At 48.4% G+C, this 24,807-nt stretch overlaps 1 protein-coding gene across 1 annotated transcript in view; it reads right to left on the bottom strand.

The window, feature by feature from the left end:
- Positions 1–11,729: 11,729 nt before the first annotated feature.
- Positions 11,730–24,807, bottom strand: part of EVA1A (eva-1 homolog A, regulator of programmed cell death) — an 81,111-nt gene continuing 68,033 nt past the window's right edge. Inside the window, exons 3-4 of the mRNA XM_034766913.1 lie at positions 24,575–24,745; positions 11,730–13,100 (exon numbers count right to left, since the gene is read on the bottom strand). Coding sequence (XP_034622804.1) covers positions 12,730–13,100; positions 24,575–24,745 — 542 coding nt within the window. The 3' untranslated portion in view covers positions 11,730–12,729. The remainder of the gene's footprint in view (positions 13,101–24,574; positions 24,746–24,807) is intronic.

Here is a 24,807-nt window from a genome sequence, read left to right as displayed (position 1 = left end):
TGTCCTATCACAGACAACCCCCTCATGTAATCCTATTAATCAACATATCAAATTCCATCTTAAAACACAGTTAGGTTTCTTACACCCCTCCCTGTTATTCTTACCGGAAGGCTGTTCCAGAACCTGGTAATTTTAAAATCAAGACTGGATGTTTTTTAAAAAAATGCCCTAGTTCAAACAGGAATTACTTTGGGGCAGTTCTATGGACTCTGTTATACATGCAGGCAGCCTAGATGGTCAGAGTGGTCCCTTCAGGCTCTAGGAAACTTGTTAGTTTTTTCCCTGGAATGGGTGTATGAGCCCCACAAAAGGATGGCTAGCACCACTGCCTGTGCATTGCTAGTGCCATTTACTGTAAGGAAGTAAATATACTTTACTCAGATGTATAGGGCACCTTCCATTTTTACAGTCTTCCGATAAATATGCATGCAGTCGGTCACGTACCTAGCTCTGAAATGCAGGAGCCCTACTGCAACAACAACGTTAGACAACAGTTTAGGCAGAGAATAAAAAATTATTTTTCCAGCTGAAACTAGAGGGGCAATTTAAATGAGCAGAAGGCAGTTACCGCTGTGGGATTTTTTAGTCAGGATACCAGGTTATATTGTAGCTTTTAAAGTCTACAAATGGTCAGGGACCTCCACATTACTTCTCATCCAAAATGACTGTGTAGCCTACTGGTGAGTGTGTGTTTGAGCCACAGAGACTATGCCCTGGTCTACATTGGGGGGGGGGGCGGGGAGGGAGGATCGATCTAAGTTACGCAACTTCAGCTACGTGAATAACGTAACTGAAGGCGATGTACTTAGATCAACTTACCGTGGTGTCTTCACCGCAGTGAGTCGACTGCTGCCGCTCCCCTGTCGACTCTGCCTGTGCCTCTCGCAATGCTGGAATACTGGAGTTGAGGGAGAGCGCTCGGGGGTCGATTTATCACGTCTAGACTAGACACGATAAATCGATCCCCGCTGGATTGGTCGCTGCCCGCTGATCTGCGGGTAGTGTAGACATACCTATGAGTCTGTTACAGCCCCCACTAGTGTGCTTTAGCAGCTCATAGGTTTAGCTCTGGAGATCCCTGGTTCCAGCCCCAGTGTATTGGTCAAGACTGTAGCCATCACAATAGCACCTCCTGCAGCCCAATAAGCCTTAATATCGTGCTCAAGCACTGGGTCAGTCAGGAACTCAGTCCAAAAACTGACCCTACAAGCCACAGCAAGTGGGCTGGAAGCTCCAGTCTCCCTTATGTCCCTGGCTGCAGTAGCAGGCACTACGGATGGCTCCTCCCCACTCCACAAAGAAAACTGGCTGGGAGAGCTGTATTCTCTCTCCCTCTTTGCAAATATGCATTTAGATATTCTGTCTGCAAAGGACGTTGGAATACTTCAGCATAAACAGAAGTTGTGCTGCATGAAGAGACCAGCCAAGGTTTTCACAGTTGATTAGGGATTTTTGCATGCTCACATTAAGATAACCTAAGGATGCCTGATTTTGCAGAAATTGCTGTGCCCTTACCCTCTGAAAATCCAGACCCTTTGAGGTGTCTCAAGGTAGGCACCTAAGGCAGTCACCACTAGTTGCAGAATCTCAAGCCAATATTATTAGCAATCATTGCAAAATGATTTTTTTGTCAGCCACAAAAAAAGCTTACCTGCCAAATCATTTTTATCTCACTTTCCATGACGAGGAGTGCGCTCCAAGTGTCGATGCAGGATAATCAATACTGACTTGGGCGACTAATGTTTTATGCTTAGGCTAATGTGCTTGGAGATTCATTCACTGCTTTTCTGCACCTGGCCTTTTAAAATAAATCAGAACTACACAAATGTCGTCCTGGGAGTCAGATACCTATGACAGGAATGGTTCCAAACATAGCAGCAAATAGTTTTAGTATTGGCAAATACAGCAGTATGGTTTCTTTAAGGAAAAGCACTTCATGCAAGGAGCAGTATAGAAAGGGTGTTGAATGCCTTCTGAGCACACAGCCTCCTGGGTGGTCTAGCAGATGCCAAAAATGAAGGCGCTGGATGGAAGAGACCTAATTCTGTCCCTTTTAAACAATTCATTATTTAAACAAAAGTCCCTTTACCCAGAGAATGTGGCTAGGATGGTTCCACACCAAAGGGGATTTAAAGAACTTTGCAAGAAATGGAATGTACAAATCACCAGCATTCTCAAAGCCGGAAGATGCTTTTTTCCAGAATTGCCACCACATCCACAAAAAGTGCTGCAGGGAACTCACATTGCATTTGTGATGCAGAAAAACATATTATTCAGAACACAACAAGGAAATAAGCCAGTCGAGACAGTGCCCCTTCGGGAGCTGTAAAGAAAGATTCCTTTTTATTTGGAAAGCCCACATATTTTTAAAAATGCCGTTTCCCTTTGACTGTCATTACGGTTTATATTCCTATGTGAAGTTGTAATAGAAATAGGCACTTTCTCATAGCACTGAGGAAGAAATTTGCCATCTCTCTGCTTTATTTCCGTTACTTGTTTCAACTATTTGTGTCTTTAGAAAATGTTTGCCTTAAAAAAACAAAACCCTGTTATCCAGCAGAAATGATTGAAGCTCCAAGAAGGTACCAAAGAGGCAATGTTTACACTTGGCAAAGGACCCAAGCAAAAATGTCCCCTTCATAATAAGTGTTTGCCTTGCCCTGTTTCTGCTAGATCATTCGAGCTCATTTTGTTCAGCCATCATCCAGTCTTGTTTTGAACAAACGATATTTAACTTTTCATATAAACGTGGTTGTTCTCTACCCTCTAGACTTATATTTATTTTCCTGGAAGAAAATAGGAACTGACAAGTGAACTCATGGAAAACACAGGCCAAATCATCTGCTGTGATTGTGTGCCATCTCCTCAGCAATAAGAAAGGGAAAACATAACAGGTACTTCTCAGCTGGAATAGAGAGACAGAAAACAACAGCCTCTGGCAAAATGGTCTTTTTGGGTCTGCAGCTGCTTGGATCTGCCAAATTTAAAGGAGCAGCTCCAGAAAGGCATGCTGGGAGGGAAAATCCTATAAGAAGGCAACTCTGCAATAGGAAAATCCATTGTATCCTCAAAGGAAGATGGTGCAGAAGGTGGTGCACCCGTGTGTTGTATATTATCATTGTATTGTAGCTAGGGTGACCAGACAGCAAGTGTGAAAAATCAGGATGGGAGTTGGGGGTAATAGGCACGTATATAAGACAAAGCCCCAAATATCGGGACTGTCCCTATAAAATTGGGACATCTGGTCACCCTAATTGTAGCCCCTCCACCTCCTTGAGTAGGTAGATAGATGGCAGACATGAAAACTCAATAGACTTCTTAAGATACAGTACTTACCTCTGGAACTGATTAACATTTTTCATTTTGAAACATTTTTGTCAATTTTTTTCAAAAATGCATTTTGTGGAGAATATTTAGGGTTTTTTTTTTAATTATCCAATTTTGATGGAAAAATGAAAACCGCTCGGCTTTCAAAACTGAAAAGAGTTCAGTTTCCAGTCTTGTCTCCCTTATTTTTCATTATGTCTCAGAAAATGGCAGAGGGAAAAAAAAAAGGGGAGAGAAGACAATAACTTCAAAATGTTTTGTTGTTGTTGTTGTTGGTTTTAAATCAAACTATCAGCCACATTTGAAAAAAAAATCTTTTGTGAAGATTTTGTACAAACCTGAAAACGTTTCCCATTTTGTGTGTGTGAGACACATGCTGTTATGGCAGGTGGCGCTGTAACGCCTACTCTTGCAAGTTGTCTGTATTAGCGTGCTGTGCATCCAGTAGGTGGTTGCCCTCCTCATTTGGTCTCTGAGCAGAGTCTGAGGCCGAGTTGCTCCCTGGGAATGGGGCAGTGGCGCAGGGCTGAGATTGCTGAAGCGCGGGATTGCCACCTCTGTTCTGGGACTGCTGTATATGTGTAAACAAGCAAGTTTCACTTAGCACATACCCAAACTCCACATCACTGACTTCTCCTCCACTGAAAAGCTAACCCGCAAGGCCCTGATAGCTACTGCTGCTCAGCAGAAGGGTGACACTGGTACTGGGAGAAGGGGCAACAACGCTTACTTGGTCTTGGTCTTGACTGATCTTGATTGGCTCTAATAGCTATCAAGGTAATAGCCATCTTATACAGAGATATTGGGAAGTAGGGATTGTTTCCTCTGTGGCATCACTTCCTTTCATCCCTGTGGACTTAGGAATCTGTGCTTGGGGAATGGTGGGGCTGGCAGGATGAGCCCATCAACTCTCCCCAGGAATCTGCGGAAACATTTTGCATGGAGCACCTCAGTGCTGTAGAATGCCTCCTGCTGGAGAGACCAGGGGCTGCAGAAGGCTGGAGCCCCCGGGACTGAAAGCATCCTACAAGGAAGGTGCTTTCCTACAGGACTTTCTCACCAGTTCCAACCAAGTCCGGCTCCATAGCGATCCAAAAGCTGGGGCCATCTGGCAGTACCCTGCTGAAAAGGACGCTCACATGGTTAAGGTACAATGGTTAGACTACTACGGTGCTGAGGCCGCAGCCTATCGCGCTGATCAATAGTGTTTCCTTGTACTCCCCCATTTGTCTGTCTGTAGTCACCTGCTGTCTCTTGTCTTTTACTCACATTGTAAATTGTCTGGGGCAGGGACCATCTTTTTGTTCTGTGTTTGTACAGCACCTAGCACAATGGGGCCCTTGTTTATGACTAGGGCTCCTAGGGACTACAGTAATACAAATAATAATGGACTGGGACGCGGGAGTTGTGGGTTCAGTTCCTGGCTCTGCTAAAGACGGCCTGTGAGACCTTTGACAAACCACTTCGTCTCACTGTGCCTCAGGTCCCTATCAGTAAAATGAGAACAAGATTTCCTTTTCTTTCCCCTCTCCCCAACCTTCTTGTGACAGAAACTGACCGTCACGTACATACCTAGCTCAGCTGCAGTGCCTGAGTCCCCTCTGTGAATGTCGTCTCTGTGCCCCAGTTCCGCATCTGTAAAAGGGGGTTAATAGCACAGCCCTGCCTCTCCGGGGTGTTGTGAGGATAAATACATTGAAGAATGTGAGGCACTCAGACACTATGGTAATGGGGGCTGTACAAGTATCGAAGGGACATAGGGCAGGGGCTAGTATGAATAATAATCTATGCCCTGTGTGAAATGAATGCTGTGAGCTCAATCCGTTCCTAGCAGACAGGTGTCCGTGCTATCGCATTTGGCCCCTGCTCCTGTAAGAACAACTTGTGCAGTGGCCTAGCCTGAGATTGCCCAGTTTATAGCTCAGACAGAGGAGCCAAGAACTGAACTAGCTTGGCCACTCAACTACCCCTTCATCTCATCAAAGGAATCCTCCAAGGCAGAGGTGAAGCTTACTAGGGGTGAAAATTACACGGCTGCTGCCTGGGGATCTGTTCTCTGGAAGGGTGAGTTCAGGCTCCATTGCTGCTAACCTGGCATTTTTCACTCAAAGAGTGTACCTCTTCAGGCTGTAGGTATTAACAACAGTACATACTTCAGTGATGGTATAAACAACCAAGCAAAGCCAGCAGGGAATGCTGTTCTCAGAGAGTGACCTTACATGTGACAGTCCTTGAGCCAAAGACCTTGGCTGTATTAAAAAAATATATAAACAAAGGGTGGAGGAACTAAATGAAGTGGGGTGGAGGCAGGGAAGAGAATGGTGAGGCGGAAAACCTGGTAATTATAGAGCGTGGAAAGAAGCCAGTATCTTGAGATTTTGGTTTTTCAGGGGGCTGCGACACTAGCTCAGAGCAGGTTGTTAAACATTCATTGTGAGGGAGACCACAGTAACATCTATGAGCGCCAGAGGCTGCGTGAGAATGTATAACACGATTAACTGCTCGAGAGGCTTTGGAAACTCATGCAGCGAGAGAGGAAACACCCATTCCCACAACATCCTGAGCATATACTTGACATTCTGCAGAGCTGCTGGCTAAGCGAACTTGCTTTATTTGGGTAGCCCCTGGTGTGCTGAGCACCATGGCAGTCAAGGGGTTAAGTAGAGCCAGGGAGAGTTGCGGAAGGGAAAGCCAGGCCTCATTAACTCGCTGGAATTCTTTGAGGATATTAACACCAGCGTGGACATGGGAAAGGCAGCAGACATCGCATTACCTAGCTTTTCAGGGTACATTGAACAAAGTTCCCCATCAGAGGTCAGTGCCTCGAAACTGGGATGACCGTGTGAGGTGGGAATGACTGTGGCAAATCCAGAAGGGTGGGGAATGAACAGGAAAAAACGATGAGTATGTAATTGGAACCAGTCTAGTGTTTGTATTCAGCCGGAGGGGGGGGGGGGGGGCTGAAAGCCAGCTAACGAAACTGTAAAGCAGTGGTCCCAAAACTTTTTACCTCATGACCCCCCCCTTACCCCTATCGCGCCCCCTGCCCCACCCCCCCAGAGCTGAGGCCAGGAGTAGGCCATGGCTCCAGGGGGGTGATACAGACAGGGGTAAGGGATCCGAGGCTGGACCACAGGTGGGGTGACACAGAGCCCTTCATACAGGGCCAGGAGCAGAGCCCCTGGGGGTGCTACAGCACCCCCCACACCCAGAGTTCCCATGCCTATGTTTGTAGTCTTGCCAGACATGTGAATGATGGCACAGACTGCAGGCAAATAGACTGGACTTCAGTTTGACTACTGGTGTGACTAGTAGTTTGCAAGATCTAACACGTAGGGCTAGTGTCACAAAAGGACTTAGTTACTTTAGGCACTTAAATCCCAGAATCAGGCCCTTCTGGGATTCACAAAACTCCCGCTCAGCTGCTGCTGAACATTTCAAGTGCCTAAACTTGCTCCAGCATTACATTTTTGCAGTAAAAGTCCCCTAGGTGCCTATGTTTCTGCCTCTGAGCAGGCACGCTGCTGCTCCACTCTAGGAGTCCAGATGCCTGAGCCCCAGAGTGCTGCACATAGCAGGGGGGAGATGGGTGTTCCCTCTGCCTAACTTGGCTACAGGGCCATGGGCTATGCCAATGTGGGCCTCCTTCACTCGCGCCTGTTGCACTGTGGATAAATTATGAAAGCGTCATTGGGCCAGAGAGCACACGAGAAAGCACAAGCATGAGAATGACTCTGTAGCCTGCGGGTGAGTGCAAGAATGGGGAGTGAGAGATCTAAGATCCAGGCCCCTCCTCCAGGGCTTTTTAAAGCTATTTATCTACAGTGGAACAGTTTCGACAGGAGAGAGACCTACATCAGACCATCTCAGAGCCCAGCGGTTACAGCAGATGCCTGACAGGTGGCAGAGCCCTGATCAAAAGCCTTCTGTCCCTCAGGGGGCAGGAGGAATTGAACTGGGTGTCTCCCCTATCCCAGGTGAGTACCCCAACCACCGGACCGTCCCCTGCAGCTTCTTGTAGCTACAGCGTAGGTACCTAACTCCAAGACAGGGTTTGCAGCTGAGACTCCCAAGTTCAGAGAGGTGCCTCCATGCAGCTAGGACTTCTCCCTCTCAGAGCTACGTGCTTGGCTTGGCATCTCCCACTGACTAGCTTAGGCATGGAGTCGCATAGCATGCTGGCTTTTGTGAATGCCATTCTGACCCCATCTCTCCCCATTCATTGTGTAGGGAGCCTAGGCGCCTACCTCAGGCTTTGTGATTCCCAGTGATTTTCAAAGGGCCTAAAAGTTAGGCACTGTGATGCTTAGTGTCACCAGACCTAGTTTTAAATCTAGCCCCGAATTTCCATATTTGGTGATCACGTTGAGCTCTGGACCCGTGCTGGTAAAGTCAGCATTCACATTTATGAAAAGGCTACAACGCTCCATTGGTTTCAGTTAGAGACCCCTCATTGAATTGTTACTATGCCAAGGAGCAAGAAGTTCTCAGATGAGTCCTAAAATACTTAACTAGTAAATGGGGTGCCATATTCAAACATACTGTTTATGAGGCCCCCCCAGCACCACAGTAGCTGTGTCCCTCACAATCTGCAATGTATTTATCCTCCCAGCACCCCTGCGAGGTAGGGAAGTGCTTTTATCCCCATTTTACAGATGGGCAACTGAGGCACAGCTCCAATCCTCAAAGGTATTCAGACAGCATTGATTTCAGGGGTGTTAGGTGCCTAAATACCTTTGAGGCTCTGGGCCAGGGAGAGTGAGGGACAGATTTTTAAAGGTATATAGGCCCCTAAGGGTGCAGCTAGAGAGCTGTTGGGACTGTCAAAAGCCTCTAACTGTGTATGGGAATTAAGCACTTAGGCCCTTTTTAAGATCACACGAGTCACCTAGCTGCATCTTTAAGCACCTAACAACTTGGCCCTATATGTCTTGTGCAAGGCCACACAGGATGTCTGTGGCAGAACACGCCTTCCTGAACACCCCTGGTGCGTTGTCTGGGATGTACACATTGGGAGAGGGCAGTGCAGCGGGGGACATGTTGGAGGGATCACTTGGGAAAGAGAATACAACCAAAGAGGCATTATTTTTTCTATGACCGCCACCATATTCAGGTGCCTGTCCCTTTAAGAGCATGAGAAGCCTTTGCTAGGAAAGATTCTTAAAAGTGGGGGCATGGCCCTCCCCCATTTAAAAAAAGGAGACAATGGCTCTTCCACCCCCCCCCCCCCCTTGTTCCTATGAGGAAGAAGACAGCACACTGAAGTTGGCAGGGACGCAATGGCGGGGCAGCCCCGGGCCCAGGCTCCCTCTTTAGCCACTGGCTGACATACCAGCAAAGCCCCTTCCCTGCTGGCCTGATGGCGGGGCGGCCGGGTCAAATTTAAGTGGCTTTTCTAAGGGCAAGTCTACATCACAGCGCTACATGGGTGCAGCTGTGCCGCTGTAGCGCATCTGGGGAGGACGCTGTGTGCCGATGAGCGAGCGCTCTCCCGTCGGCATAATTACTCCCTCGCTGCGAGAGACGGAAGCTATGTCAGCAGGAGAGCGTCTCCCGCCAGCATCGCGCCGGGGTGGACAGCGCTTCGGTCGCTGTAACTTATGTCGCCCTTGTATCTGCCACGGCTGTTCAGACCCATGGCCGGCCAGTCCAGCCTCCTGTTGCTTGAAGTCACGAGTGAGACCAGCTGCAGTTGCTCAGCTTGGTTCTTATTGGGCAGTTGCTGTGAGAGGGCAGGTGCCTATTTAACCTATTTTCAATCAGCTAAAGGAATGTCATGTGGCTGCTTAGACCCCCAGCTGGTTCAGACCTCGCAGGCAAAGACATTAATCCCAGAAAGGCTGTTGGATGCATTCAGGTGCGAGTGGTCTAGCATGAAAGGTAAATCCTTGCAAATGTGAAAAGTGCTTCCTGGGAGGGGCTGTGTGTCCTCAACTCCCAGTGACTTCAGGGGGGGCTAAGGGTGCTCGGTGCTTTTCATCACCGTTTCCTTTATCAGCACTTTGCAACACAGAGAGTGGAATGGCTGAAAGCTCCTAAGTGATGCCTGAGCACCAGCCCTTAAGGTATGTCTTCACTGCAGAGTTAACGTGGGTGATTAGCACCCGGGTTAGCCTCGCCCAGGTGTGTAGCTACATTGCAAGCTAAGCCACGCTCTGATTCTTTCCGAGTGAATTGTGGGAGAAAAAACAGTTACTCACCTTCTCGTAACTGTTGCTCTTCAAGATGTGTTGTTCATGTCCATTCCAATCAGGTATGTGTGCGTGTGCACAGTAGCTGGAAGATTTCCCCCTAGCAGCATCCGTCGGGTCGGCCTGGGCATTCCCTGGAGTCGCACCTCCATAGCACTCACTATAGAGCCTGCTGACCCGCCACTCCCTCAGTTCCTTCTTGCCGGCTACTCTGACAGCGGGGTAGATGGGTGGATATTGGAATGGACATGAACAACACATCTCGAAGAACAACAGTTACGAGAAGGTGAGTAACCAGTTTTTTCTTCTTTGAGTGAAGGGGACTCGTGCATATACTCCCTGTGGGTCAAGCCACCACAGGAGGGAGTTGAGTACTGGGCGAGGCAGGGTTACGATCATGTCTAAGCTGTCCCATACTGGCCGCCATGGATGATGTCATGCTTAGTGCTGGGGCTGTCAGCACCGAATGTAGTCACTTACTGGAGCCGCTGTTGGTGGCGCAGGAGCCACTGTTGAAGCCGGCGCCGGTAATAGCGGCAGCACCGAAGCTGATGCTGGCACCGAAGCTGATGTCGGCGCCGAAGCCAGACCTGAAACCGGAGCTGCCTCTGTCCTAGAGGACTATGGGAAGTTCCAGCTAACCATCTCTGACGGTAAGAAGGAACTGAGGGGGTGGCGGGTCGGCAGGGCTCTATATTGAGCGCCATAAAGGCGCGATTAGAGGGGGCGCCCAGGTCAACCTGACGGATGCTGCTAGGGGAAAAATCTTCCGGCTACCGTGCACACACCTGATTGGAATGGACATGAACAAGCACTCGAAGAAGAACTTGTCTGTCCTTCTGGGGCAAGTATGGGAAGGCCTTGGCAAATTATCAGCACCTGAGTGATTTAGTCTGAGTCCTCACTGCAAAGTGGGCAGGCTACCAGCCCAAGTGGAAGCAGAACCCAAGCTCTAGCCTATACCCAGATGGGCCCTATGGCCCAGGTTCAAAGTCTCACCAAACTGGTATGAAAGGGTTGTGTATGTGGATGGGATGGAGGAGATAGGAGCAACACCAGAGTAAGAACCTGAGTTAATGTGTTCACTGCAGAGTTATGACCCAGCTAATAAAAACTAGCACATACTATTCATGAAGCGCTAAAATGTGCTAATGAATATTAAGGGTTTTTTTTTTATGTTTCTCAAGTTTATTAATTTAACACTGGCATCTGTCACTATCAAGCACCCGGCAAGGCTTGGGATGTTGGGGTATATTCAAAACACCTTGAAATCAAGGGAAGTCACTCCACTGACTTCAAGGAGCTTTGGAACAAGCCTTTATAGAACTGATCCATAGAGCAGTTGTTCATGGAAGCAGGCACCACTGAAATAGGTTGATGTGCTCAGAGAACAATGGAAAAGGGTGCGTAAGGGTGTGAGAGGAGCCCTAGGCATGGATAGGATTTAACGGCTATTTAGGGTATGTCATAGAGTTTGAGGCCAGAGTGGACCACCTGATCATGTAGTCTGGCCGCCTGTATATCACAGGCCACCATCCTCACCCAGCATCAACACACTAAACCCACCCACCAAAATTAAACCAAATATTGCGGCTCACAAGAGATTAGGCTATGAAGTGCCACAGGCAGGAAATAGGAGGGACTGAGGTGTAGCCCTGCATTGGCCGGGAAATGATTGACATATACCCAGATAGTCCTGGCAGCGATCCCCACCCACACGCCGAAGAGGAAGACAACCTCCTCCCTCAAAGTCATTGTCAATCTAATCAGGGGGACAATTCCTTCCTGACCCCACATATGATGATCAGTTAGACCCTGAGCATGTGAGCAAGAACTAGCTAGCCACGCACCATGTTTGGTGCCACCTCAGGTAGGTAGAGAGGGAGGGGTAGGTAGGTGTGTGTGTGTGTGTGTGTGTGTGTGTGTGTGTGTGTGTGTGTGTGAAGTTAAAAGCCAAGTTGCTGTATCTTCACTGCTTTTTTAACCTGCGTTGACTAACCTGAGTTAAGAACACACCTTCTTTTGCAGTGTAGACGTACCCTTAGACCAGTGGTAGGCAACCTGCGGGCCGCAGGTTGCCTACCACTGCCTTAGACACTTGCGCCAGCTTTGAGTGGCTGCAAAAGCTTGTTGTTCTTCCAAGGTATCTTACTGCAGCGAAGCATGAGCCAGGAGCAAGGATGCAAATTAAAACAGATATAAACAAAGCAGAGTTTATTTCGCATTTATTTCCCATCCTCCTGGCGTATTTGACCCATTTCATCCCCATTTTTCTCTTGTAAATACAAACCTTTTCTTTTATTTTTTTAATAAAATATATAAAACATTGTGCATCACTATCCATGGAAAACTGTAGTTTAACAATAAAAAAGAATAAGGCACATTGCTGTGCAGCCTCTTCAAATATATATATATATATATCAATTCAAAACAAACAAAACCCCTTTCAACCTCTTTGAGGCTGTTTAACATTTCACTGATCACTGACACATCTCCTATAATACCATAATTATAGGTGGGAGCAGGTTGGTTTGTGGGGAAGAAGAAGGGGAAACATCTTTTTAAAAAAGGATTTTATCCCTGAGGTGTCAGTAAAAAAATGCTGCCACTGAGAAGCAGATTAAAACACCATCTTAAATAACAGGACACACTGTTGAACGTCCAAGCACCAAGATGATTTCATGGCATAAGAATCCCCACATCTTATAAAGTCACAAGACAGTCATTCATCATGCGCTTGTGCCTCCCTCCCCATGTTATCTTTCCTTTGGTGGACACACAGTCTCAGTTTGCTTTCGATTCTCCTGAAATCTTTGGGGAAAGCAGAACACTGATGGTTTCCCTGGCAAGCATGAGAGCAGCGTTTGTACCGTAGCATGTTCAACTTCCAAGAGCTGGGGGAGGGCTTTACTTGCATGCCTTCCACCCACCGTTGAACTACACCAAGAAGAGAAGCTGGCATCCACCTCTGCTGTAACCAGACTGATTCCAGAGAGAGAAAATACTGGGGGGTGATTTCCTGGTGTCGGTAGCAATATGTCAGGGAAAAGGGGAAGGTGAAAGCTTTATTGCTGTCCATCCACGCTGCTCCAGTTAGCCCTTCTGAAAGGAAAAGGGGAGACTCCAATGTAACACTCCTTTCCTCTCTCTCCTCTTTAGCAGGCCCGGGAAGACCTAGGCTGCAGTACCGGCCTGTGGGATTTCCCAACACTTAGTAGTAGCGGTTCAGGCTTCTGGTCCCCGGAATGTCCGGCTGCCCATTCATCCATATCTCCCGGATGATGCGCTCTCGCTCTTCCAGCCTCTGAGCCCTCTCCAGCTCCTCGGCCGAGGTGAAGACGTTCATGTTCAAAGTCCTTTCGAACCTGCGGTGCCTGCGGGCCGACAGGTCCGAAGTGGTGTCCGAATCATCCTCACTGTCACTGCTGTCGCTGTCGCTCTCCGGCTCCCGAGGTGGCTTTTTCCCCGGGGATTGCTTGCAGTCAGTTCGGCAGGACACCTTCAGCACCAAGGCCAACAGGGTCAAGATGAGTCCGATGCATACCCCAGAGACGAAATACAGAGCGGCACGCTCAGGATTTTCTGCAAGGAGAAAAGAAATGATTCTCAGAGGACAAGGCATAAAATAACTTGGTCACACGGGGCAGCTGCACAAGTTCAAACAGAACAAGTTTCTACGGAGGTTCAGCTCGTCTCCTGGTTTCACAATGGTACTTCCAAAGCTTACGCTGCATCACCCCAATGAAGTCAATGGGATCCAGTGGTAGAACATGTGCCTGAGGCATTTACTGCAGACACACCATGAGCTACTTATGTCCTAAAGCCATCCAATATTTTAAAGGAGCAGCCCACCAGATGAAATGCTAACTCCACTGCCTATGTGCCTATTCAGCAAGCCACACAGTCGGCAGTGACTAAGTGCACCTTTCTGTCCCATACATTATTGGCCAAGGAATAAAGATGATTATAAAGCTCTAATGCTTCTGTCTGCACCTTCGCACAGCTGAAATGGCAAGCCTTGCACCAAGGAAGTGGGAAATGATCTATTCATAGCATTCATTTGCTTATCTAAGGCAAACATGCTGGCTTTCTGCCCAGACCACAAAAATGTACTGCTGATGTGAGACCCCAAAATACATGGAGCCAGGGCATTAACTTGACAGATTCCGCATAAAAAACGTTTCTGAGAAGATATAATGAGACTTTGAAGGATCCATATTGTATATTAAACTGTCATCTTTTTTTTGTATTGCTTATGCATTGGATTTTGAAGACGTGTAATTATGATAATTTCTATGGGCTGAATCACCTTGTCCCATTTAAGTGTTATAGCAACAAAGCAGTTGATCCAACAAAGGATGAAGATGAACTAGGCAAAATAGCTGGAGCCAAATGCAATCCTGTTAATTCAAGTCGGGGCCCTGCATGGGAATCAAACTTTGGGGACAGATCCTCAGATCTGGTACAGCTCCATTGAAGTCAGTGGTGGAGCTGTGACATTATACACCAGCTGAGAATCTGGCCTTCAGGCTCTGGAAGATGTCTGTCCCCTTCAGGCCAACTCTGCCTTCATTGGATCCCATTACACCCTTAGAAATGAGAGCAGAATTGGGTCCTCTAGGTCTGGTTTCCTTCAAGTGGAGTTTTCAGAAGTCAAGTAGGAAACATCCCTAAAATCACTTTAAGGAGATTTCTAGTGTGTAAAAGCTGGGGGCATTATTGGAGGTGTTTATTTGGCTGAATCAGTCCTGAAGTATATAGTGGGGGGTGGGGCATACCCCATTTGTAAATTCAAATAATACATCCGATTTCAGTCTTGATCTCAACGGAATAATCTCAAGTCCATTGCATCTAATACTCCCTTGAAATATGGGGCCACAAATTAAACAACAGAGCATATTTTTAAATGCTCCATAGCATCGGACCGTGAGTCTGGGTTTGAATGAGGTTAAAGGTCACTGCGAAGGCCAATACCTGAAGATGCCCATGGCACAACTAGAGCAAGCAGTAAGGGGAAGAATCCTGAACAGGAACTTGATACGGTGTTTGATATAATGTGACAGGCATACTGCCCTTTATTCAGCATGAAGCTTTGCAATACTTTCCCCACTGCAATAAAAACCATAGCTCAGGCCCTCTTCAGCTGCCTCCATCAGCTTCATCCCCTCACGGTCTGGATCCAATTTAAATGCCTCGTCTTTGCCTTCAAGGCCCTATGCATTCAGGTGGTCACTCCTCTGCTTCTCTTTCTACTCACCCCGCCCCCGATCCCCTTCACTCTTCACAAGCTATGAGACCAAGTGCTCACTTTGTGCCTCCTCCTTTCCTATCTCTGGGCCTTCTTTCAAGCTGCCCCATCTACCTGGGCCCCGCTACTTGATCCAGTCCATCTGCTTCACTCCCTCCCTGTTCAATCCCTTTCTTAACACCACATTTCTCTAAGGAGGCTCATGAACCCGACCTCCCGCCATGGGGTTCTAACTGACTGAAACAGAGACGCGAGAGCAAAGATATTGCAATCCGTGGAACTGACAAACTGGGTGCTGAGTCTCACTGTTCAATTGCACTGCAGGCTGTTGCTGCTCTGGCACCCTGCTTTGTTTGTCAGGTCTCTATTTCGATTGCTCTTTGGGGGCAGAGAGCTTGGATGAAATGCTAGTAAACTTGCTATTGACTTAAATGGAGCCAGGATGTCACCCTTCGTCTTCATCCCTCCCTACAAAGCACCTGACCCTGCTGCTGGCACTACACAAATAAACAAAAACAGGACGAGATTAGAGATTCTTTAGGACTGGGATTTTCAAAGGGGCCTAAGGGAGTTAGGTGCCTAACACCCATTGGCTTGAACATCCCCGAGTAAACTGCTCCATCCCATCCCATATTCCCTTGAAATTGCCTTTTGGGTTGCAGGATCCAAGTGGGTTTGTTATTTTGTGCAGAAATTAACTTCACCCCTAAACTTTATTTTCAAGTGAACACACGGAGGGGCTCCGAGGACTGGAAGAGAAGGGGTTAGCTGGGCTGATTTGCACTGGCCGAACTTGCTTATGGTTTGCCTAATCTGTGCCTGGCTAATATGATTAGACGAACCTCACCTGTAGGAACACTAAATTCACATACACATACAGGCTCATTTTTAAAAATATATATATGTTGCATCATCAGTTCCCCAGCTCACTCTTTTGCCACAATTCCTAAAAAGCAGCGTGTGGCGCCCGGAATGGACTGAAAACATTTTTTCTCTTTCCCTTTTGCCAGTTTCCTTCTTTCTTCCACACTCACTTTCTCCGCCGTTCTAGCAACCATGGGCAGCTAGTGAGAGAGCTGAAATTAGATTGCTTGTTAGCCAGTAATTTTTCATACACTACACACAACTCTAAACAGACAGTCCTTCATTCAGTACCAATGCAGTAATTGAATTTTTGGGCTCTGCTGGTATTCATGAGCTATATTAGTTACGCCATCAGCATTCTTAAATGCTGGATACAAGCTGGACTCTTTCATTGAACTGTAGCCCTGCAGACCTGGCATTTATCAGTTTATATGGCCAACCCAGTCATACAGCAACCATCCTCCCAAAGCTTGGGCCCTTTTGCACAGCAAAGAGGCAATTTAGGCCAACAACATAGTTCTGAAACAGCTAAATCATCGATGGCCAAGATTCTGGATTTTGAAACATGACTAATAATTTGGGGCGCCTCCATTTTTGGGTGGCCAACTTGAGACACCCTAAAGGGGGCTAACTTTCAGAGGGTGTGTTTTCAGCCTTTCGGAAACTCCGGCCTCTTTTAAGGCATTTCAGGTTTGGCGGTCGAACATGAAAGCACCCCAAATCACTAGTCATTTTTGAAAATATTATTAGTATTATTATTTGTACAGTGGTAACAATCAGGAGTGGCAGTAGGTCATGAACCAGGACCCCACTTAGCTCTGTGTGTGTGTGTGTGTGTGTGTGTGTGTGAGTTAGAGTTAATAGGAAACTGCACTATCCAGGACATTAGACATGAGTGACTTGCTTTAAAAATCGAACAATACAGATCAATCCTTGACAATCTTAATTGAGGGCCATATTTTGTGGTCTTTCATCAAGCAGAATTCCTCCTATTGAATACAGCCTCACAGCTGTTGCCCTGAGAATGGCCACACCTATGCACTTGAAGTCTGTTAAGTGTAAGGGGCTTTTTTCAGAGCAGTTTCAGGGTGTGACTGCGGGGAGGGGGATGGACTTCAGACTCTAACTACGCATTTAAAAATAAATGTGCTCACTGCAACTTTCCATATTGGGGGCGAGGGAGGGGTCCTCTGACCCACTGGCTGGAAGAAAAGGGGCATTGTCCCTTTAAGGGCTCCCCCTACAACAGGGGGAAGGATGGGGAATGTTTGCAGAGGCAGACAGGAAGGGCAGGAAGCAGTAGGGGCCAGGTCAGGAGAAGGTCACTGAACAGTTCAGGTTCAGACTGCCTGAGTGCTATAAGCATCTGTTGGCTGTTTAGTGAAAGGACTTGGTAGTATCAGTCCAGATTCCAGTAGGCAGATGATAAAGCACAATATCAGACTGGGCACTAATTGGCACGCCTGTCGCCAGGCGACAAGGACCGTATTAGCACAGGGAACCAGTTCCGGAGTGCCTGAGACCCAGCTCCTCAAAGGCACTCAGGCGCCGAGTTCCAACGGGTTTCAGGGGCAGTTAGGCCTCTAACTACCTTTAGGGAGCGAGGCCTCAAGGGACACAGGGCTTGCCTACACTTGCAGTGCTGCAGCAGCACAGCTGTGCCACTGTCGCACTTAATGGAGATGCAACCTAAACTGATGGAAGAGCTTCTCCCATTGGCGTAGGTGCTCCACCTCCCCAAGAGGCAGTAGCTAGCTCGAGAAGCCCTTCCATCAACATAGCACTGTCCACACTGGAGGAAAGCTCAGTATAACGATGTCCCTTAAAGGTGTGGATTTTCGTACTGATACCGCCCATAAGTTCCTAATGTAGACCAAAGCTGAGTGAAATTCAGTGGGATTTCGGCTCCCAAGTCACACAGGGCCCTTTTGAAAAATGTTGCCTCAGAGACTAGGTTTGCCAGGTGTCCGGTTTTCGACTGGAACGCCCGGTGAAAAAAGTGACCCTGGCGGCTCTGGTCAGCACTTCTGACTGGGCTGTTAAAAGTCTGGTCGGCGGCACGGCGCAGCTAAGACAGGCTTTCTGCCTACCCTGGCTCTGCACAGCTCCGCGGAAGTGGCTGGCATGTCCCTGCAGCCCCTAGGTGCAGGTGCAATCAGGGAACCTCCGCGCGCTGCTCCCGCCTCAAGTGCCGGCTCCGCAGCTCCCATTGGCCGGGAACAGCGGCCAATGGGAGCTGCGGAGGCAGCACCTGCAGATGTGTGCAGTGTGCGTGGCGCAGAGCCATCTGGCTGCGCCTTCGCCTAGGGGCCGGACATGGCGGCCGCTTCCAGGAGCAGCACATAGCCAAAGCAGGCAGGGAACCTTCCTTAGCCCCACTGTGCCACCGACCGGGAGCCGCCTGAGGTAAATGCCACCCGGCTGGAGCCCAAACCCTGAATCTACCCTGCCCCAGGTCGGAACCCCCTCCCGCACCCTAACTCCCTCCCAGAACCTGCACCCCCACCCCCTGCCCCAGCCCTGAGCCCCCTCCTACACCCATACTCCCTCCTGGAACCCACACCCCACACCCACTCCCACACCCCAAACCCCTTCCCCAGCCCTGAGCCCCATCCCACACCCTGAACCCCTCATTTCTGGCCCCACCCAGAGCCCTCACCTCCTCCTGCATCCCAACCCCTGCCCCAGCCCAGTGAAAGTGAGTGAGGGTGGGGGAGAGCGAGCGACGGAGAGAGAGGGGCTGGAGTGAGTGGGGGCGGGGCCTCAGAGAAGGGGCAGGGCAAGGGTTTTTGGTTTTGTGCAATTAGAAAGTTGGCAATCCTATCAGAGACTAACTCACTCTCTCTCCCTCAGTCCTTCCAGAGCAAAGTTGAAGCATGCTGGCAAGACTGTTGTTGCCAGGTGGCTAAATAGTGGTTTTCTGTCTCCTGGATTGTCAATCCAGCACATACACTAAAATCCATTAACAATTAAATAAAATTGATTTTACTTTTCTCATTACAATCTACTTCTGGCTCTTAGATAGCCCCCACTGCTGTAGTAACTGAGCACTTCAAAATCTTGAATGTATTTATCCTCACAACACCCTGGCGAGATAGGGACGTGCTGTTAACCCTAGTTGACTGTTGAGGAACTGAGGCATTGGGTCCTGAATGCATGTTAAGTACCTAAATCCTTATTTCTATTCCACTGTGGATTAATACTTAAATAGTCATTGGGCAAGAACACAAGAATGAGCCTATAGTCCAGAGGTTAGGGCACCCACCTGGGATCTAGTCTCCCTAATCCAATAGATTTCATTATTTATCCACAGTGAAAGGAGAGCTTGAGGGAGCCCTACATCATACTGTCCTGCTGGCCTGTGTTTAAGACACGCACACGTGTGAGTGGTGGAGACTTCTGTTCAGATCCCTTCTCCCCTTTAGGCAGAGGGAGGGGAATTGAGGCAGGATCTCCCACCTCCCGGGCAAGTGCTCTAACCATGGGGCTAAAAGTTATAAAAAAGATGGGCACCCCCAACCCAGATTTTCCCTGGGACCCGATCCACTAGGCAGCTTCTAAGCATCCCTACCAGATCGGATAAACGCCTGTCTTCCCTGGTTTGTGAATTGCTCTGGGGCTTAGGCAGGAGATAGGTACCCAGAGAGAGGCAGCAGAGACAGAAACATAGGTGCCCAGGGAACTTCTACCCTAAAAATGTAAGCAGGGTTTCAGCAGGAGTTTTGTGCATTGCAGTGGAGCCAAAACTAGCATGTAGGCAGCTAATTCCTTTTGTGCATTCAGGCTTACATGATTTTCCCAAGGTCACAGAGGAAGTCATGAGCAGAGCAGGGAATTGAACTCAGATCTCCTAGTATCCTTCCCCTCAGTAAAGATCGTGCGTAGGATGGGTATCAATATCCATTTGGTAGATTGTTCCATGTGCCCCTTGGTGTGAAGAAGTCCAGGTTTACAGTATTATCCACTGTAAGAGATTCCTCCCTCCGTTTCAGATGACATCTGTGAGTTATATTTTCCCCACCATGGTATTCAAGACCCATCCTGGAGCGCCATGCAATCTCCTTAGCAGTGATTAACTCTCCCCCTTTATGGTGCCTCTCTTTCTGGGCTGGGCATGCAGCTGAAAAGGTCGTTGAGTGAAGACTGCAAAATCACTTCTTTTAATGTATGTAGCCAAAAGGCACGTGCCTCCCCTCTCCCTGTGTATGGAACGCACACACTTTTCTAGACGCTCCACACCGGCCAAAATTAGAAACACGTTTTTTTAAAAAGAAACCAAGTAAACAACAATTATTGAGGCTATTTCCTGTGGGCTAATGATCAGCTGGGAGCATCAACCCAGACGGTCATTAATTCTCCAGGACATGGCCCAGGCCAAGGTTGTTATTGCTCTTATAGTGCTTTATTTTCTTCTTGTCGTTTTAATAAATAAAAATTAATCTGGGCAAAACTGCATCTGATTTCCTGTGATGGCATCAGGCCCTCCGAGAGCTCAGCGGGGGGGAGGAGTTTCTCATTAACGTTGCTCGCTGCGCTGTGCGCTCGCTGCATCTCTTCCAAGGCACAGCAGCCAGTTGAACTCCCCGTGTTAGGACAGTGATGTAATGGAGGGGACTCGCAGGGAACCCCCGTCTAACTTCTGGCACCAGCAATTTCAGAGGGAAGTTGGTCTGAGCAGGAACCACTTGTTACCACATTGGCAGCACGTTGCTGTTTATGGGGGAGTTATGGTGCCTCCCTCCCCATTTGTCCCCTTTGCAAATTTCTATAGAAATATTATTTTAAAAGTTCTGTGGGGTTGCATGAAACAAACAAACACACAAATTCCTTTGTGGCTGGAATGCTAAAGGACCCTGACTAATCGCTTGGAGTGCCATGAGCAGATTGATAAAGAAAGCAAACACTCCCACAAGTGGTTCAGTGACCTGCTATACTATACTGGCTTTTTGCACTCCTCTGCCATTAATAGGAACGTTACATCTTTACACACAGACTTCAGCCAAAAAGATACAGGGGGTGGCCAGGACCCGTCCCTTTGCATTTGCATCTAACCTTCCCACCTGCTGCACGACACGGTAAATGCCAACAGGTGCTAGTGGCAGGTGTTTGCCGTCTCTCCATCTGCAGCTGCCCACCCACTTCCCACGGATTTGGTCTGGAAATGCTTGCAGCTTCCGAATGGCTTTCCTCAAGCTGGGACGGGAGGCAGCTGTAGTCAGGAAATGAAGCTTCAGCCCTGTTTTTGTCTGTTGCTTGGAGGCACGACAGACAGGTGTGCAGCAGCACGGTGCTGTGAAACACAGAGGGCCCACAACTCCCATAGACTTCAGTGGGGACTGAGGGTGCACATCACCTTGCAGGACAGGCCCCCAAAAGAGAATGGTTTTTTAAAAAATCGTCACCTATAGCCCTTGTGTCTTTACTGGTAGCGCAACCAGTTCACCAGCACCGAACAGCCCTAAATCTAGCAGAATCCCAGCTCAAAAGAGATTGTGTCCCACGAGAAAAATATAGGCCAGAGTTCTACTGTGGAAAAAGGAAACACAGTCCATGGTGCTTTTAGCATAGTCAAAAGACCTGGATTCTAGTCCCAGTTTTCCCTGACTCACTGTAAGTCCTTGCGTGGGTCACTTTAATTTTTCCCAAATATAAAATGACAATATCAATAATAACCTACTTTACAGGGAAGGTGTGAGGATTAGAGACGTCTCCAGGCCAAATTACTAGATTTGAGCTACAACTTTGGCAAACTTTAGATCTCAGACCAAATTTCATGTCTGACTTCTCTCATAATCAACTAACCCCCAAATCCAAAAATGGGGGCAGGGAAGCTAGTTGAAGAAGGATTCAGATTCAGGGCCAGAGTTTGTGCCTTGAGTGCATCTCTATTGACAATTCATTAATGCTTGTAAAATGCTTTCAGGGCTTTTAATGGGAGGCACTACAGAAATGCAAACCTTTATTATGTTACCATTATATTTCTAACTATGTCTATTTGACCTGTTAAACTGTATTTAATCCACATTAGCAGAAAGGTTAAAACAGTCCCCTTAACATGGGTAGCACTCCAGTGGGGATGGAGCCTTAGTTGCACAGATATGCTGGATATTTTCTGGGCAGACTAAGATCCAGCATTCACAGGTGTGAGTTTAGAACAGGGGTGGGCAAACTTTTTGGCCTGAGGGCTACATCTGGGTATGGAAATTGTATGGTGGGCCATGGATGCTCACAAAATTGGGGTTAGGGTGCAGGAGGGGGTGAGGGCTCTGGCTGGGGGTGCGGGCCAGAAATGAGGAGTTCAGGGTGCAGGAGGGGACTGGGGCAGTGAGGGTAGAGTGCGGGGAGGGGGGTGAGGTCTCCAGCTGGGGGCGTGGGCTCTGGGATGGGGATGGGGGTGTAGGAGGGTGCTCTGGGCTGGGACTGAGGCGTTTTGAGGGCAGGCGGTGGATCAGGGCTGGGGCAGGGGGTTGGGGCAGGGGGGAGGGTCGGGGCTCTGTCTGCGAGTGCAGGCTCTGGGGTGGAGCTGGGGATGAGTGGTTTGGGGTGCAGGAGGGTGCTCCAGGCTGGGATCGAGGGGTTCAGAGGACAGGAGGGAGATCAGTGCTGGGGCATGGGTTGGGGCGCCAGGGAGTGGCTCGGGGGTGCAGGCCCTGAGTGGCACTTACCTCAAGCAGCTCCCGCAAGCAGTGGCATGTCACTCCTACGCGGAGGCACGGCCAGGCGGCTCTGCTGCACGCTGCCCCATCTGCAGGCACCGCCCCTGCAGCTCCCATTGGTCATGGTTCCCGACCAATGGGAGCTGCGGGGGCGGCGCTTGGGGTGGGGGCAGCATGCAGAGTGGAGCCTCCTTGTTGCCCCTACGCGTAGGAGCCGAAGGGGGGACACACCACTGCTTCCGGGAGCCACACAGAGGGGCCCCTGACCCTGCTCCCTGGCTGGAGCACAAGGTACCGATTAAACCAGCTGGCGGGCCAGATGCAACCCGCGGGCCGTAGTTTGCCCACCCCTGGTTTAGAGTGTATCTAAAGTTGAAATCAGTGGAAGCTAGGGGCCTAAATACCTTTTGAGGATCTGGGCTTTAGTCTCTCTGTCCTGAGTTCCCCACCTTTAAAATGGGGATAGTAGCATTTCCCTGTCTCACAGGGGTGACATGAGGATTGAATATGTTAAAGATGTTGAGGTTCTCAGATCCCACGATGATGGGAGCAACAGATAGATAGAGGATGCATTTACAGCAGCTCTTTGCAGTTCTTTCAGTGCAGGTGTCCATATCTATGAACCATGTAATATTCAACCTTAATTTATGAAGGACATTTATTTCTACATTAAGAATCTCTGCTTTAAAGGGACCCTGAAAAGTCAGAGCACAATACTGCCATCAGATGGGGGGGAAACAGAACTGTGCACTTAACACCAAGGTTGTTGTTTTTTAAGTCATAGAGATGTAGGACTGGAAGGGACCTTGAAAGGTCATTAAGTCCAGCCCCCTGTCTTCACAGCAGGACAGATTTTTCCCCCAGATCCCTAAGTGACCCCCTCAAGGATTGAACTCTCAACCCTGGGTTTAGCAGGCCAATGCTCAAACCACTGAGCTATCCCTCCCCCCCAGTGTTACAAAAAGAACTATACACAGAAACGTTCTCCTGAATCTATGTACATTTTACAAAACTAAAAAGCCAAACCTTGTGCTGGGAACCAAAACACAACAGCCTTGTGCTAGTGCATGAGAACCAGAGAATGGCACTGAGAGGAAATAAAAGTGACCGAAGCTTTGTGCCGTGAAAAAAAGAAAACTCAAAATTGTTTGCGTTTTAATCATTTTGGCCCTGATTCTGCAAGATTTATCCCCGTGATTCCCTTGGCTTCGCCTCATTCCAGTCAATGGGATTATTCATCATGTGCAAAGTTACGCACATGCACGTGTCTTTGTAAAATTGGGCATTACGTTTTTAGCAAGACAGGTATGCATTTTTAAAAAAACCAAGGGTTGAGATTCAGTCCTGCCCGATGAAGGGCCAACAAACTGCATGCCCTGTCTCTGTTACGCCGGGGGAAAGGGGACTCATGTCCAGGGACAGTCGTTTTGCAATTCCAACTGTAATTCCAGAGGAGCCTCTCTCCCCCAGCAGAAGCTGGACTAAGGAAAGTGGTGAATCAGTACATCTCCCGGCCAGCCTGACCCCACGCTTTGTGGGGCTGACTCCACCCACTTTGCGGGTAGCACCAACCAGCACTGGTCTCTCTGATACAGACGGGAGCCGTGGGCAGCTTGCACTACCGTGCCTCTCATTCTAGCAGGCTTTTTGCTATGAGGGGCCCACACCCTGGCTGCCCCCAAGCAGTGATTCTGGCCGAAGAGCTTCATGATGAGAGTGACTCTAAAATAAATGTAAGTGGAAGAAAGCTCCCGTGTTACATGAAAGACACATGACAAGAAAAAATGTGGATGAAAGCTAAGCTGTGATCGGAGGAAACTTTCCCTAAATTAGATTTAAATATATAATTACACTAAGCAGAAATTTCACCTTCACACTTCCACTGAAGATAAGCCAAATTCTCTTAAGCAGGGTAATGATCTAAGTGCCGCTCATTTTCCAAATTACAGGAAAAGCTTGCCTTCTTAATGAGCCAGCGTTTGATCTCCAGGAAAAAGGCACATTAGAAATAATACCGCATCTAAGATTACATTGTATTTAACTTCAGATGAGAGCAAGCCCAAGTGAAGGCAGAGCACAATACAGCCTGTTATATACAGTCAACCCCTATCTAGAGCTACACCGTTCGGGTCTTTCAAGGGAAAACCTGCTGAGAGACAAATGGGAAAACGAACCTCTGAGAGAAATACAAAGGGGCAGATTCTGCCCTCATTTACACTGCGGCAGCCCCACTGAGGGTCTTAAAAGACATCACAGCAGCCCACAGAAGAAGCAGGTGAGAGACCTACCTGTGATAAAGGAATACGCTGCTAGGATGTTGCTGAGCAAAGCCATCTCTGTGCTAACGCCCACGGGCTCCATGCTGCTGTTATCCACTGGCCGCTGTGTCTCATCCACGGGAAGCAGCAAGGGGGTGTTGTCTAGCGGGTAAAAGGTAGCCGACCTCCCTTTCTTCTTCTCTGTTTTGAGTGAGGGAACAGGCACGTCAGTTTCAGCGCTGCCCAATTGCCCTAAAGCAATT

Source organism: Trachemys scripta, chromosome 3 (genome assembly GCF_013100865.1).
Source record: "Trachemys scripta elegans isolate TJP31775 chromosome 3, CAS_Tse_1.0, whole genome shotgun sequence".
NCBI lineage: Eukaryota > Metazoa > Chordata > Testudines > Emydidae > Trachemys > Trachemys scripta.
This window is presented reverse-complemented; position numbering and strand designations above follow the sequence as displayed.